This window comes from Styela clava, chromosome 13 (genome assembly GCF_964204865.1).
Source record: "Styela clava chromosome 13, kaStyClav1.hap1.2, whole genome shotgun sequence".
In the NCBI taxonomy this organism is placed as follows: Eukaryota; Metazoa; Chordata; class Ascidiacea; order Stolidobranchia; family Styelidae; genus Styela; species Styela clava.
The window spans coordinates 19,617,422-19,635,076 of NC_135262.1; the positions used below are offsets into that span (position 1 = coordinate 19,617,422).

At 36.4% G+C, this 17,655-nt stretch overlaps 2 protein-coding genes across 2 annotated transcripts; one reads left to right on the forward strand and one right to left on the reverse strand.

Moving 5' to 3' along the window:
* Nucleotides 1-3,279: 3,279 nt before the first annotated feature.
* On the reverse strand, nt 3,280-6,230 carry LOC120332987 (proteasome maturation protein-like). Its single transcript, XM_039400332.2, has 4 exons — nt 6,101-6,230; nt 4,614-4,823; nt 4,340-4,487; nt 3,280-3,535 (listed from the first exon to the last, which is right to left on the reverse strand). The coding sequence occupies exons 1-4, from the start codon at nt 6,101-6,103 to the stop codon at nt 3,462-3,464; spliced, it is 435 nt and encodes a 144-aa protein (XP_039256266.2). The 5' UTR covers nt 6,104-6,230; the 3' UTR covers nt 3,280-3,461.
* A 1,898-nt stretch (nt 6,231-8,128) lies between these two features.
* On the forward strand, nt 8,129-11,178 carry LOC120332779 (uncharacterized). The gene is made up of 2 exons (XM_078119070.1): nt 8,129-8,299; nt 10,621-11,178. The coding sequence occupies exons 1-2, from the start codon at nt 8,252-8,254 to the stop codon at nt 11,176-11,178; spliced, it is 606 nt and encodes a 201-aa protein (XP_077975196.1). The 5' UTR covers nt 8,129-8,251.
* Nucleotides 11,179-17,655: the final 6,477 nt, after the last annotated feature.

The following is a 17,655-nucleotide window of genomic DNA, read 5'->3' on the forward strand; positions in this document are numbered from 1 at the left end:
AATTTTAGGAAGAAATTTGAAATAAGACACTGTCTTAATTTCGGGGAAACACGGAAAAGGTGTCTACCGGTAACAATTTATTATTCTCAAATACCACTACTAGACTCAAGTGCATCTATTGGATATTCACCCAGTCCCAGGCTAATCATTTTGACTAATATTTTTATTTTCTTTTTTTATTGGTGATTATTCCCATTTTCTTTTTTTTTCGATGTGCCTAAATATGTGCCTAGCATATGTGGTGACAGAGCGCGTGCGTCTCCCTTTAGTACTAAGTTTTAAAAATCATTATTGGGTTTAACTGTTGCAATTTTCGCGTTCAACATTTAATTTAAATATTTTGAACTAATTCATTATCTTTCTAGGAGTTACTAAGTCCATTTCACCTTTTTTTTCGAAGTGCCTAAAAAAGTGCCTACCAGTACCAATTTATTATTTCTAAATTCCAGTACTAGACTCAAGTGCATCTATTGGATATTTGCCCAGGCTATTCAGTGTGGGTATTATTTTTATTTCTCTGTCTTCTATTGGTGATAATTCCGATTTTCTTCTTTTTTCGAAGTGTCTAAATATGTGCCTAGCATATGTGGTGACCGAGCGCGTGTGACTCCTTTTACTACTACGTTTTAAATATTGTTATTCAGTTCACTCATTGCAATTTTCGTGTTCAATATTTAATTTGACAATTTTCAACTAATTAATTATCATTTTAAAAGTTATTACGCCCATTTAACCTTTTTTTCGATGTGCCTACTGGTAACAATTTATTATTTCTAAATTCCAGTACTAGACTCAAGTGCATCTATTGGATATTTACCCAGGCTAATCAGTGTGGGAAATATTTTTATTTCTCTGTCTTTTATTAGTGATAATTGCCATTTTCTTTATTTTTCGAAGTGCCCAAATATGTGCCTAGCATACGTGGTGACAGAGCGCGTGCGTCTCCCTTTAATACTACGTTTTAAAAATCGTTATTGGATTTAACTGTTGCAATTTTCGCGTTCAACATTTAATTTAAATATTTTGAACTAATTCATTACCTTTTTAGGAGTTACTACGTCCATTTCACCTTTTTTCCGAAGTGCCTAAATAAGTGCCTACCGGTAACAATTTATTATTTCTAAATTCCAGTACTAGACTCAAGTGCATCTATTGGATATTTACCCAGGCTACTCAGTGTGGGTAATATGTTTATGTCTCTGTCTTTTATTAGTGATAATTGCCATTTTCTTTATTTTTCGAAGTGCCTAAATATGTGCCTAGCATATGTGGTGACCAAGCGCGTGCGACTGCCTTTAATACTACGTTTTAAATATTGTTATTGAGTTTGCCCGTTGCAATTTGCGTTTTCAACATTTAATTCGACCATTTTTAACTAATTAATGATGGTTTTAAAAGGTATTACGCCCTTTTTACTAAGTGCCTAATTTGCAAGTGCCTACTTTTAGTCCGTCCCTTCTGCCCCTCAAGTATGGTTCTAAAGTAAACATTGCCTCGTTTTTGTAGACTTGCGGGTTATTTGTCAGTTTTCAGTCGTGCTTCGAAAAAATAGGCTAGTCTAAACTAAGCTATCAGTGCATGTAAGCGGTACATGATTAATTTTAATGAAAGTGGGGGTTTTAAACACGTCTATAAGCTTATAAGCGCCAACACATCACAACATTTTCAAAATAAGTATAAAATTTGCAAAGTATAGTAAGAATTTGTCTTGGGTCAAGGGTCGGAGAAACGTTCTATGGACCAGCCCAGTCTTTAAAGATTGCCCTCGCCTGCTATTGTCCACGAACGAATCGAGATGGGCATGTTTTCGTCCATCTTGCGAATTAGTACACAAAAAATGTAGTGCCACATTATAAAAAGCTCCCATAGAATGGGTCTTGTGCCATTGTTCCCCACGCCAAATATATATTTTTTTCGGTGGTACGCGGACAGAGTAAAAATCAGTAAAGTGGTACGCGGTCAGTAAAAGGTTGAGAACCACTGTTATAGATGTTTCCCAAATTGAAATCCTTTCAGTTCTAAATAGAAATGTTCACAACAGGATGAAGCGATTATTTTTCCGAGAGAGAAGAATTGAATTACCACACAGTCGCTCATGAAATTGACAACATGAGCGATTTTTATCCCGGAATAAAATGTTGAATAGAAATCTCAATGAGCCTCACCCTTGGACACCTCATTCAGAACGGGATATTACATTGATAAAACAATATGGAAAATTATTTCAGATATTCAATCGGATCCTGAACATGTCAACATGCACGAATAACAACAAAGATTCCAGTAATTGTATCATCACTCGGTCTAGCTTTGATAGCTTCACAAACAACTTGAACTTGATGTAACATCCTATCCTATCCTAACAGAGGAAAGGTGAAAAAACGGTTATTTGGACGCCCGAAACCAGACCGACATTATCGGCGCAAACCTCTGTTCGAAAATCTATCTGCCTTCCGATGATTGATGGAGTCTGAGATACAAGGTATTTCAAAGATGGTAATTGTGCCGACGAAATTCGAGAATGTTTGAGCTATTGCAGACGCGTTGTTGTTTCGCCAAGTCCGAGAAGAAATATCCACAATGCTTGGAACAAACGGAGAGAAACCCTTCCGAGTCAAAAAATCGAGATTTAGCTCCATTAGGAGATGTAATAAAAACGCAAGAAATCGAGCAAAAATAAATCTGAGCATCTGGAATTTGCTAATGGGTGAATGGCAAGACAAAAAATCAGCAATTCAATGATAATTAGTAGTAAGCTATTGCAGACACCTTGCAACACATTTCAGCTTAGAGCTAGACTCTAGAAGTCATGCCATGTTGAGAGCAGTTGATGAAAATTCATCAATGTCAAAATGCGACATTGGCCCTGCAGAACTTATATATAATCTGCTTTCAACTTTATTCAAAGTTAGGGGGACAACAAAAACTTAAAAATTATTGATTTTACATTTCAGGAAATTTAATTTGTATTCTTGTTTGGTATTGAAGTTTTGCTCAATAGTTGCGTAAATGAGTATCACTGCGTAAAATCTTGGCAGCATCTATTTTGCTTATACAAAGCCACGATTTCAAAAACTCGCTTCAGAACTGTAAGAAAGACGCGATTCAATATGTTTTTGCTAAGCATAAAATAATCAGGAAACAGTTTGTGTAATCCATTGCGAAAATCCGGATACGAACAAACCGAACAATTATGATACTCTGGCCGTTCTGATCAGAAACAAGGGGATTTCAACCATCTCTATAACAATGTATCTATAACAATGTATATAAATAGGGTTCTGTGTAGGCTGATTCAGATTTGAATCTGTTTTTAATAGAAACGTATATGACAACAGAGAAAGTTAACATTTCAACCATTGCATTCATTGTAACCAGGTCAATCAAAAAGCCCTTTTGGGGATATTTCCAGTCAGTCAAGAGTATCTACCAAATTAAATCAATGTTTCATAAGGTTGTAATCATAATAGTTTCAATCCTGCTCTGTGTTCCGTCATAATATGCGGATCTCCCATTATTTCCGACTGAAATGGATCTGAAAAAGAAGAACAACAAATAGAGACTTAACATTTTTGGATCTATAAATAAACTATACTTTAGGTCAGTGGTTCCCAAACTTTTTAAGAGTTGGGACCCACTATTTATTACCACAGCTTATGGCAACCCATTTAACTTTAATAAAACTTACCTAAGATTTTATCAAGACTTACCTAAATGTGGATATATAAGGATTGATCAATGATTAAATATTTTTTTTTACATTAAAGTTTTTGTGCTGTTTATCTATCCTTGGCACGAATACAATAATCATATTGTGGCTCCAGATGCTGACAACCTTGGACCATCTATTTTTGTGTGAAGTTATGTGAATATTCTCAAAGGAAACTAGAGATGATTTACCATAGGGATAGGCCTACAATATAATATAGTCAATATTAAGGGCTCCAAAACATGAGTAAGAATTTTGTTGTCCTAACAAGTTTCAATTTACAATATATATATTCAATTAATTTTTGTTTTCGAAAACACTGTATTTTTCAAGCCTATCGCACATTAGCTTTACTGTAACTCTTTCGAACATCTCACATTGGCTTACTGACTACTGTCATAAATTTCCTTATAAATCTTACTCTATTTAATGGCCAAGTTTCTATGTCATATTTTCGCACTAAAGTACATCAGGTGTTACACATGAGCTTTTAAAACAAATCAAGTACAATTAGTAAAGTGGGAAATAAAATAAAATATGAAAGAATAACCTTGAAACATTACTTAATTGGCTTGTTATTATCGATATATTGCCTTTCATTGAGTTGATATCTCTCTAACAACAACCTACCATTAAAAACATCAAGATGTGATAACATAATGTCGTCTCCCAAAACGATTTCTTTGGAAAGCTGAGAAGATGGTAAACAAGGCAATCTTTGTGCACCTTTTGCTGTTGTGTTTATTTCCATTTGAAGTTGTATTGGAGCATACAAACCCTTAAAAAATATTCAATATTTTGACAATTGCAGTAACAAACTAGGATAACATAGGCATATTATTTGCATTTTAACAAATATTTGGATAAATTAATTGATCAAACAAAACAAAATCATGTATTATACCTGTGTTCGTCGTAGCATGTCCATTCTAATATTGAGCATATTAGCACTGTAATCTTTCAGTGAGGATTCAATAGGATGAGTTGATCCAACCCCTTTCTGTACATCTTTGAATCCAGTTCTCAAAGTGGAATTAATAACAAAATCATCATTTTCTTCACGTGGTATAGATAATGTTTCTTTCATATTGCAATGTAATAATCCCTGTGATTCCTGTTTATGTATATAATAAATTTTGTTGATATCTTTTTCTACTACTGTATGGAGTGAGAAAGAGGAATGGAAGGTAGCCAATACAGACTTTCCAGACCACGGATGAATCAAGATATGATTTGGATTTCCAGTCATTTTGCCAGTAAAAATATAGGCTATCTGTATCTGAATTTATGGAACATTTGGGTTTGTTAGGTTTAGGATTGTACCAGTGCTGGCAGGTAACGTCTGTGACAAATAGCAATCCATGAAAAAATCATCAGAAAAGTCTGTGGGATGAAAAGATGTTAATGTTATACCGGTACATATAAAAATCATCCTTTGCAGGCCATACAGAAAAGACCTGACAAACATCACTAAAGTTTAACAAAGCTTTAATTCTATAAAGTGCGACTTTAAATCTCCATCTAAATGACATCAGCTGTTCGAAGACAAATTATTAGATTTATTATTATCAGCGCGGCGGTGTGGCTAAGCGCTAGGAATACGCTCGCCATCGCACCTCTAATTACTCTGCGTGGGTTCGAATCCCATGCAGGGATGATTATGTGCGAGAGGATTGCTGGACTACTCGCTGTCGTTGGGTGGTTCACGAAACCGCTGGTCGGTAACGGCTTCCTCCTCCACCAAGTCCATGCTTTCGTAAACAAACAATATAACTAATCCCATACCCGACTTGGAATGGTAACCGGACGAGAGGCCATGGTTCGCCATATGGATAAGCCGTCTTATCGGCTTTCCGCTCCCCCGGGATAAATATGTAAATCCTATCCTATTAGACTATCTCAGTATCTGTAGCCTTCCTCTGCACTCAAGACCAGACTGCCAGAAGACTGTGAAGCTGAAACATGAAACCTATACATCTGAAACAAGTAGGCCTGTAGGCCTAGGCTAATGGGCTAACTACAGAACTAACACTAAGCCCATGCAGTCATATGCAAAATGGACAATACCGCAGGGTACGAAACCGGTACAGCAATACCTGAATACGGTACTGCCAGCAAAAGGAAATCACGAATATCAGAATATAGCCTACCGTAACATTAGACTATGAATATCAATCTCTGAACTTGTTAACATTCTGAAATCCACATGGATAACCATGAACTGGCAGACACAGGGCTATCTTGCTACACGAAAATACTCAGCAATAACAAAAATAATAGAAATACCCGGCACTGTCAGACTGTACCGGGGACGTACTGGAATATTAACAACTACAGAAATATGACTAAATAAGAGGAAACGAACGAGTGGCACAAAATAACAAAACTTACCATCACGACCCTTCCTCTACAAATTGCCAAAGTGAAACAAAAGTCTGGAATTGTCACTCTGAAGTTCCAAATAATAGTAGGCAAACCGATTAAATGATGACGCCGCAGTAACTGGAAATCGATTTGTGAAAATGACTAAGCAATATTAAGCTATGATTATTTTTTTCGACCCTTGACCCGTGAAGAATTCTTTCATTTAATTGACCAAAATTTATTTTGAGGGAATTTTCGGTGATTATCGCATGTGAACGAACTAGATAATATGTCAACATTGATATTAAGTAATTAAACAAATTGCCAAAAGGATTTACACGTGGGTTGTCGGAGTTAACCCCAACTGAACAGAGGCCAAATAAGCATGCCTTCTTGTGGCCTGGAGTCAGATTGCGCAAACGGAGATCTTGCAACATCTACGGAGGAACAAAGTTAAGTACAATTCACGATTCTTCCTAACTTAAACGCAGGGGCCATTAGCTAACATTAATCGCCAATTTTTTTCCAAGTTGCAGACGAGAAAGAATCGACAAATAACGAGATGACAATGCATTAAAGACAAATAACAGTTGGACATTGCTAAACGACCATGGAACGACAAGACGAATACTGATGATGGCTCACGAACATACGAATCGAACTTTTAAAAATATTATGAGGTGAAAAATCCACGAAAAACTAATCAAAATGATGACATAATGAATCAACAACAGACGAAGGGACTTTGAAAAGAATTACGGTATACGAGTATATATTAAACGCGCGCTCAAACAAAGTATATATTTAACGCGGCAAGAGATGGAACGAATGAACAATGTAGAATAAAGTGTTATGTTATTTTATGTTCATAATTTTGATTAATTTTATAAGTTACAGATTTTTCATCTTGTTGGGACTCGCTTCATCCTTCTCCTATTCTTAAGGTAAAATTCTTCTATTTCTCTCTGTCGTTTTAAAATTCGGCTTCCAATTTTTATGAATTCCTTGAAGGTAGGGTAATTCGGATGTTTATTTAAGTGGCATAAAATCGTTAGGCCAAATGATTGCCCAACAAAAGTAAATGTTTAATTGCAAAAGATTTTCATAAGAATGGAAATTAACGGTCAAAAACAACCCCATTTTCAATAGAATATGGTATGTTTCTAAATCACTGACAACTTTTTAAAACGGAATCACACTTTAAGCTCACCAATATATTCGTCTAATACAGGGGTTTCCAAACCGCGGGCCAACTCCGGCCCGCGTAACGATTTAAAATGGCCCGCCGAGCTTAAGTGAAACAATGAAATAGATTTTGTTAAAGTTTACAATCTAGAAACCGCCAATTGTTATGTCATTATCACAGTTTGAGCTCGTGTTCATGGTAACAATTCGATTATGCCGGTATCTCAATTATACGTACCGTATTAGGATTACATAGGGCAGTAATTTAGTTATCAGCCGTTTAAGAAAGGTTAGAGATGTCAAATAATATACAAGACTCTGAAAACAGATGTTACTCCGATAAATGGCATTGTTCGTATTTCTGTATTGAAAAGAATCACACTTCAGCGATTTGTCCACTTAGCCAACGAACTATTCAAGTTATAAATCAATACGACATAAAGCGCCATTATGAATCAAACAAACATGTTTAAAAAAATGTCAAACGTGAATCCACAGAACCCCAGCCAAACCATTGCACACTTTCGGGCACTACACTCTTCCGGCCCGCGAACATCCTTTCGATTCTAATTTTGGCCCGCGGCCAATAAAGTTTGGGAACCCTTGGACTCTAATACGAATATATTGACCAAACACATAAGCAAAGCGCTCTCTTTTTTTCTCAACGCCCACAGACGGCTAACTTTTTTTTTCAACGCGCTCCTACCCCAACAAGGGGATATCAAGGCTAACTAAGTCATTACTCGCGAGTTTTAGGGTTAAGGTGTGATGAAATATGTTAAATTGAAATCATTGTTTTGACTGTCAATATCAAATTTGAAACAGAGCCATTATATAACTAGTCTGGAAGGTCCAACGACTAACATACCTGGAAGGCCGTATACTGATCTGTTGTTCACAGCGTCATCTAGTGTTGGCGTGGGTAATTCATAACCACGGCGTCGTCTGCAGTATATTTTAGGCTGCTCGCTGTTAACGGTATTCAAAGTTCGAATGAAAATGGATTTATCTGAGGAAAAAATGCTTGAATTTTTTGATGACGTGAGTTACATAGTACTGATTGCTTATTAAAATAGGTTTTGATCCTGAAAGAATCAATAGTAAGAGTTTATAGTGTAGCAAGTACATAAGGATAGTTACTGTGTATTTTAATATTTTCACCACTTATTGTTAGTAGTGCATGTTATTTGCCTGAAACAAGGTCGTTGTCCCAATTTATTTCCTTTATGATATATTTCTCTCACTCAGTGTAGCTTGTCTTTGCCGTTCTTTGTTAGTTAGAAATTTGGTTTCATCACATATACTTGCTTTAGGGGTTTCAAGTGTAATTCGTTATTTGAATCAATTCGATTGTGCAACTTTACAATATAACAATTGGCATTCAATACATTGTGTGCTTTTTGGCCTCTGAAGGAGTCAAGATCGGAGTTACACTCTGTTAACGTGTGTTCAATAACACGGGTGTGTGGACACGCAGATAGGGTCGAATCTTTGTTGCCCTATATTTTGGTGATACCCGTTCGTGATCAATAAGCAATCAACTTCAATTCAGCAACTGGAATTTCGTCAATCAAAATGGAAAAGAAATTCATCACCAATCGAGTCAATGGACAATACGTCGGCATTTCAGGAATCAAGCAACCAACCAAATTGCAGTCTTTGGCGGTATGTCAATTTATTAAGCAGTCAAGAAGGCCAGAACAAGGTAGATTTTTGACTCAAAACGAGGAATCTGGACCAGGACCTCCTACGATCAGACAGTACTAACTCAACTTCAACTCTTCAAGTTTAACGCCCGAGTTCACGCTCGTGTATTTTCATTTTCCAAGCATCAACGCCCAAATTCTTTGAATTTGTGTCTCATTATCAACCTATATATTATAACTATATATTTTGTGTGTCAACCGGATCAGGAGATATGGACTTCAGCAGCTCAATCCGCCTCATTACAATTTAAAGTTACCAGGACAGCTTCATATTATTACTGGATTTTCAAATGTGTTTATCGACAAAGCAAGCTACGTAAAAAAAAAAAACATTGATATTATCTACGCAAGCCGATTTTTTTTACACCAAGAAGCAGCATTTAGCGACCTACTGTTTGACGAACGTACGAACGAACATCTACTTTATTCTCTCAAGTCGATCATCATCTATTTCAGCATCATTGGAAACCAAGTCGAACCCAAATACTCGTGACCCGCGTGGAAGGGTCCTCTCTATTTCAATCACATAACACGAAAACTTCACTCTCCCCTAGCTGATTTAAGCCAATGCTCACCCAATTCCGGGTTTTGCCGGAAAGGTGCGTTTACATTTGTCTGGAACGTTGATGATACGAAAGTTTGCAGGGCCCGCGACTCTCCGAAATTCAACGCTACCACACTCTTGTTACATTTCAATTCATCGGACAATCTTCCCAGATTGAAAAATCCGAGAGTTGGACAGGTTTTCAAAGCTTAGAGGAATGTTTTCAACGAACGAAATCTTAACGTCAACATTATTCTTCAAATCAACTATTACGCTCATTATTTTACAAAGCAGAAAGAAGTCGATTGTCCAAACGCAATGGCTTAGTTCTGGGTGTTATCGAAGATTTCGTGAAAATCTGTAGATTTCACCGCAAAAGATCCTTCAACCGGAGGTATCTCAATCAAATTGGTTTTCCTGTGTCGTTGCATTAGTTGGTCATCAGCGACTTTGATGCAGAATTAAATACACCAATACATGGCAAATTTTACGACATATTATTCAATCAGAAATCGTTATTAGCTAGTCTTACAAAATTTAAAAATTAGCAAACTAATTTTTTTCATTGTCGGGGGGAATTGTGTAGCAAGTACATAAGGATAGTTACTGTGTATTTTAATATTTTCACCACTTATTGTTAGTAGTGCATGTTATTTGCCTGAAACAAGGTCGTTGTCCCAATTCATTTCCTTTATGATATATTTCTCTCACTCAGTGTAGCTTGTCTTTGCCGTTCTTTGTTAGTTAGAAATTTGGTTTCATCACATATACTTGCTTTAGGGGTTTCAAGTGTAATTCGTTATTTGAATCAATTCGATTGTGCAACTTTACAATATAACAATTGGCATTCAATACATTGTGTGCTTTTTGGCCTCTGAAGGAGTCAAGATCGGAGTTACACTCTGTTAACGTGTGTTCAATAACACGGGTGTGTGGACACGCAGATAGGGTCGAATCTTTGTTGCCCTATAATAGTACCGTAGTTTAATATATGAAAGTGGAGGCCGTTTTTGTTTTGCTTAAAATTTTGGTCAGTATTTTTACATCACATTTGTTTTTCTTTATTCAAGCACTCCGGCACTGTTTTAGACCCGATTTTATATATTTCACAGCTTGATGACGAGATAGAAGGAAAATGGGGCATATCTGTAGTAGAAATCGACTACGGAAGTGTTGATTGCAAGAAGACACTGCAGACTGCATTGAATGATTTGAACATCACATTAAATCAGGAATCACCACTATGGGCAGATGTTATAGCGGATATGATGGAAATTTCTAGGGAAGAATCCAGAAGTAAAGTGACAGCTAAATACATTGAAAAATTGCAAAAGCCACATTCGAACAATTTTGAAATCTCTCATTTGGACCTAAAACGCATAATCAAAACTGCAGCACCGAAAATTATAAAAGAAGCGTTTCAAGTAACCCAAGTAACTGAACCATTCATGCAAACGTCAATAACCAAAGGCGACAAAAAGATGATTGAGGACCTAGCTGGGGGGTTGCTAAAATGGGGAATAAAGGGTCTAGGTGGAAAAGGTGCTTTCTGGTGCCAAAACCAAGCTTCGAGGCATGATCTTCCCAATTGCTTTGAAGAGCGCAATGTGATAACTTGGAAATGCAACTCAATGTATCTATTTGTTTATACAGCTGCAGTCAAGCGATGATTGCTGTGGCGTTTTAAATCAGACACCAATCATTGCTGTGCTGTAGATGTAGTGTGTTAATTCTTTCAACTTTATTCATTTAACTATTGAGCCGCTTACTGTTAGCATCAGCAATTCGATACGTATTTGTTTTCTTGTTTAATAACATTTGCTTGTGTTATATTATTTTAGATTCATTCTAAGAGTGCTTTAAATTTAAGTTGAATAAAGCCTTATATCAAGGTACTATATTTCTCATTCATTACACGCAATAGAGGCGGTCTCATATCAGCATCCGAAACATTTGTCCTCTTCCTAATCTCTGTGGAACGCGAATTCCGGGCTCAAGTATGCAAAAGGGTAATAGATGAACGGCGTATTATTGGAAATATTGACATGGACCCCTTCAGCCCCAGTGAATCCAGTATTCCGACCATTCTTGTGAGAAGATTTATTCAAACGAGGGCCCATATCCATTGCAAGACTGAAGTGCAGAACAACGTTTCAAAACAAAAAAAATATGGACCCAAATCATATGGACTTCGGAATGGTTTGAAAAATTATTTTTCCAAATAATCTAATTATTACACTTATTGACTCAAATATGAAGAATCACACAGACCTGGTAGAGAAAAATGACAAATGCACAGACCAATAATTGATAGCTAATTTTAAAACATAGATGCGGTTTCACAAATTTGAATAAAATTATACGAGAGATAGGGGAAACTTTTTAATTTGAATTCAGCCTCTCAAATAGGAGGCATTTTTGACAAATAAACCATCGATTAATATTCATATGAAAATATGACCAAAATACGCTTCTAAAGTAGGGGTCTCCAAATCAAAACATGTCGCGGGCCACTTTTTGAATTTTATTGGCCACGCGGGCCGCAAACCAAGAAATTAGGTACAAAAATGAGTATCTGAATTTGCCATAATTATGAGCATCGCGTCTGTGTAGCGTATTTAGGTATAACAACTATATAAATCTCAGATTATAATTATGGATGTTTTCCCGAGTATACACTTCCTTATTTACTGCGGTGCAAATTTTGACGTAATAATACACATTTTAGAAGCGCTCAGATACTTTTGCCATTCAGACAGTCTGTCGTGGTTGAATTTTGGATTTCAGTTGCAAAGGAATATCCGGAGTTATTAACTGATGCAATGAATGTTCTGTTGCTATTCGAAACTACCTACTTATAACCTATGCGAAAGGACGTTTTCATACATAAAGAACAAATACAGAACAAGGCTAGAAAATCATCGAGTTACTCCCAAATTAAACCTCGAATTGACATGTTGTGCTCGAAACACAAAGCTTATAATTCGCATTGGTCATAATAAACGCTATTATTCATTTTATGTGCTAAGTTTCATATAATTTTATGCAAGAAAATTGATAGGGTCAATAATAGTCTTAAAATTCATACCTAATTTTATGCTTACCAAATGCTTGGGTTGCAAGAAATTAGAAAAAGAATTTTTGGGTCGCGCTGAAAAGTAGTTGCGGACCACTGCTCTAGAGGGTCTTGGTTTATTCGCTGTGGTAAAACATAGCTCGCACCACTGTCCAAAACAATACGAATAATCGCAGCCATAGAAATAGATGTCATTCTCAAGCCATTTTTTGTGGCATCACTGAGCAGAATTTTCTGGAGATTAACTTTTCCCACTAATGGCCGACTGTATGCCTTTTCTTCCCAATATCCAGGTATTTTAGAAAATCTTTCTCAAGCCATTCTAATCTTTTATCATAGATGTTGTAAAAAGGCTGAATGTCTTGATCACGCACATGAAGACGCATACAACTGTAGCAGATGTTGGGTCGTGTACCAGCATAAGAATACGCTATTTCACATTGAGAGCTTAGATATCTGTATTGATACAATACCAAAAATAAATTAAAAAAAAATACAACTAAATAGAAGTATATCTGACTAAATGCAAATATATCTTACCTTAATTTCAAGGAAAATCTGCCATTATCTTCTATTTCTGAAACACTTCTGGGAATCCATGAACTATTTGTAGAAACAATATCATATTCCAAACACGGGGTGAGATCAATCAAGTTTTTGAGTAAAATTGAAATTGCCGATGATATTGTGGAAGCATGAATTCCAGCGAAAGCGCAAGAAAAGGAAAATTGTTTTTGGTCAAATTGGCAAATTAGAAGGCTTATTTCCGGTGTCGCATGAAATGAGCTTTGTATGTGTGACAACCCTTGTTTTGCCTGTTAAATGACGTCATGTGATATCGTTTCCATATTTGGTATTCTAGCAGTTTAGACGCTGCGACACGGTCGATCGGTTCTCGGGGGGCAGCGTGGTCTGTTGGTGTATGCTGTGTGACAGAGTGCAGTCGTCTGAGTGTTTCGGTTTGATTGGTGGGTTTTGAATGTCTGTGTGAATGCCTCTGGTCTTCAGGGATGTTTGTCTGTGTTGTGTGACTGTCGGATGTTTTGTGCTGGACAGTTGGCTGACGTAGGGACCATGTTATTGTTTTTACCAGTACAGTGCCATTGCAGTTCATTTACCGTAGTGTTGTATTTTCAGTTTTATCGTGGAATTAGCTTTCATCAGTATTGTTCAAATGTTGTGCACCTATAGAATTGTTCATAGTCTTTTTAAATGCCTGTCATAAGTTACTTTCGGCCTGTTTTGCAAATTGCAGTAGCTAGTTCATTGTACCAGATTCTAGGGGTCATTTGGGTTTTTATTCAGAGCTGTCTTGGATTTCAGGGTTTGTCAGTGTTTTTGTTGTGTATGTGGTCTTTCTTGCATTTTACTGCCTGGTATCTGTTATTTTTATTTTATGCTTTTTGTTCCTTTGGGGAGTGTTTGGTTGTTTTGGATCGTTTACTGTTCGAGTTGTTAATAAATGACATAAAATAGCATAAAGACTTGGACTATTGAGAGAAAACTTGACGTCAGATCATATTAGAAGATATTCTGAACCTGGATAATTATTTCATACATTGCCGGTACGCTACATATGTATTGATTTAATGTATTCTCCAGTTTTTCAAGGTGAGACTTTCAAAAGCTGAAATTATTTTATTGATGGAATTGTAGTTAATAATTGCAGATTGAGATGATGAAGGTGAACAGTCATTTATAGATGAATATTTGGGAACAATTCTTCTTGGTGGGCAGGAGGTACTTCATGTGATTTTCTTGGCAACAATTTTGTAGGTGATGCTCCAAACTTAATCCAACTTTTTTTATTGGCCCTTTGAATATCTTCATCCTTGAAATTATCAGCACAAATTCTAGCTTTTCCGTCCTCAACTTTGCTTTTAAAGTTAGGAGAGTAGCGATATTTAAACACAATCTGGATGCAATAGAAAATTACTTAGCAATTAATATGTCAAAGTCATAAGTGAGTTAATAAATGGCTAACACTGGAATACAATAAGGCACAAAATAAACAGTGAAAACTCATGACATCACATACAGCAGTAGCCTACACCAGGGCTTCCCAAACTAGGTGCCGCGAAACGAATTCTAGGGGCCGCGAAGAGAACACCAATTTTATACAAATTACTATATCTGTTGCACTTTTTCACTCTTGATTTGAAATACAATTTTTAAAAATAGTGTAAAACGATAATTTCATGATTCCGAGTGAATATACATCATCATACCGTGTTTTCCCGAAAATAAGACATTGTCTTCAATTTTCTCTCGTACACTGGGACTCATTTTTGGGGGATGTAGAGAATAACGAGATTTTTTCAATATACAAAATATGAATACCGATATATATAAATAATATGATTGAATATGATACCAATTTATTAGCACGTTTTCATTTAAAATAGCTGCTACGTATAGATTATTAACCATTTATAAAGTAGATTTCTTTCTATCGACTAGGACTCGGTGGTTTTCGAACTTCATTGTATTGTGACGCCCTCCAGAAATATGCTCAAGTTGCGACTTCCCGTGAAACATACCGTACGTATTAGTACATTTCAATATAATACCTTTTTTGCAATGAGTTTTATATAAACGAACAAACAGAACCTAACAACAGTCAGTGAAATCGCATTTATTGGGCCATGGTAGAAAAGCCTGCTTTATATAAATACGAAATCGCAAAGGAGATGGGGTGCGCAACGGTTTTTGAACCAAGGAAAAATAATCGTCATTTACAGAAAACCATTTAAACTTATTTATTATAACGCCATCACGAAATTTTGCGACGCCCTATAGTAGAATTGAAACTTCCACGGGATTAGGTGAACAAATTGCGCTATCGACGAAGTCATTTTTCAAGGCGAGCGGTTGTATTAAAATCATTTTTAAAATTCAGGCTTGGACTTATTTTGGGGGAAACACGGTAGAATCATCGCGCTTGCATAACAATGCATATTCTGATCGTTTGAGCCGATTTGCGTGCTTGCACAACAATGCCGGCTTAAAACGCTAAGCTAGCGGTTCCGGAAAGCGATTTGCTCAGTGCGCCTCGAAACAGTTACATATTATATTTATTTCAAATGTTTTATTGTTTCTCATTAAAGCAAATAATGTGTATATATGAATATTCCAGAATATCAATCTGTTATATACATTGATTGATCTCTTCGGTAAGAATGGACTAGATGACAGCTATTTATCTGAACTGTCCAAATATGTCCATAAAAAATTGAGGGGTAACACCTCCTGGTCATACCCTCAAGATTATCATTCAAACAAGGAATAAATGCAACAATATCTTGATTGATGCACATGATCATCCCGCATGAAACGCCCACGAATAACGGAACATTCAAACCACTTAAGATCACAGCCACGATGACCCCAATGCTTTCAATTTGACTGGAAAAAGAGCAAAAAATAAATCCATTAGTGTCTCCAGGTGAAACGCACAAGATGCTGCAAGGGATCAATATCAGACCATAAGAACCATAAGCAGTTTATTCTCACATGCAAAGCATACAAAATATACCAGTCACTCTCATTCTTCAAGTACAATCAAAGTTTTCCAGAATTCAAAACCTCTTATTCGCGGATTTTAGACAATGATGAGAAGTACGAAATCGTCTCTCCGTCAACAATAACATCATATCATGCTTACACAAATTGAATCATGGTACCACCCACATATTACAAACCGATTCCTACAAATCTACTACATTAAGCCTATCAAGAAAAATCAGCAAGGGCAAAAGTTGACTTTACATAGTTGTCATGTGTCAGAATCGCATTTTAAAAATTTGATATTAATAAAAAATAACGAGGGATTCACCTTCACAACTTTTCAACGATTATACGTTTTTCCCAATGAACAATTTTACAAAAGATCGCATGCCCAACTTTGTATTTATTGATAGCGTAAGGCAGAATTCGGCAACCTAGGGCCCGCAGAGTAATCTAATCCGGCCCGCGACGCTTTACTGAATTATAGTAACAAAACAGCTGTTTTATCGATTATATTCCTTACTTAACAGAATTTATTGTGAGGCACGTGTAGACTAAATTATATTATAATTTAACAAGTATATAATTTACAATTACTCGTTTAATGAGCCTATAATTTAATTATAATTAGACAAATGACAACAAAACGCAGAAAAGTTGATGCTAAGTGCAAAGGGTTCAATAACGCCGAAAATATTCAAATGGAATTTTTTGGTGGAGTAAGGTGTAAAACTGTTCTCCCCCGAGAACTCTATGTTCCAATGTGCCACAGATATGCGAAATGCGAAAACGAAGCAGTGTACAGACCAGACGTTGCAAAAAAAGGTCGACACTTGCAAAGAAATTGTGACGAACGAGAACACCATCTAGTCAAATAAAACATTGGTAGAGCATTGGGCAACTAACTTTGGGTACAACATCTTTTACAAGTCATTGGACAAACTAGACAAACACCATACAAATTTTAGACAAGAGAACCAAATATATATCAGTTAATGTAGAAAATACCATCGCCAGAACACCATCTAGCCGAATAAATTATTGGTAGAGCATTGGGCAACTAACTTGGGGTAGGGAAAGGTGGGGCACGTTGGGACATAGGGCACAGTGAAAAATCAACTATCACACCGATACTATATCCGGAATCCGGTCCGCAGTTCGATGTTTTAATCCGCCCTTCGGTGAGTTACAATGTCCCCGCACACGGACAACGCACGGGGAGAGCGACACAAGCTATGAGGTGAAATGGGTTTTGGGGGGTTGAAACTAAAATTTCACTATTCCAGTTTTTTCTTTCTTTTACTTTAGAATTTCCAACGTGACAAGCCATGGTATGATATTTTTTAGCTTTAGTCTACTGTAAAATATTCATAACGTTGGCGAGTGGATGTGCCTTCCGAATTTCGCCGTGGGATGGTCTGAAAATATTTGTTTATTATGGGGAACAATGGACCGGGGTTCAGTGGAACATGCCCTACATGGCACAATTCGACAGTGTTTGATACAATAAGTTCTTAGAGACCTAGAGATGGGTTATGTGCTGTGTAATATTATGGTATCTTTT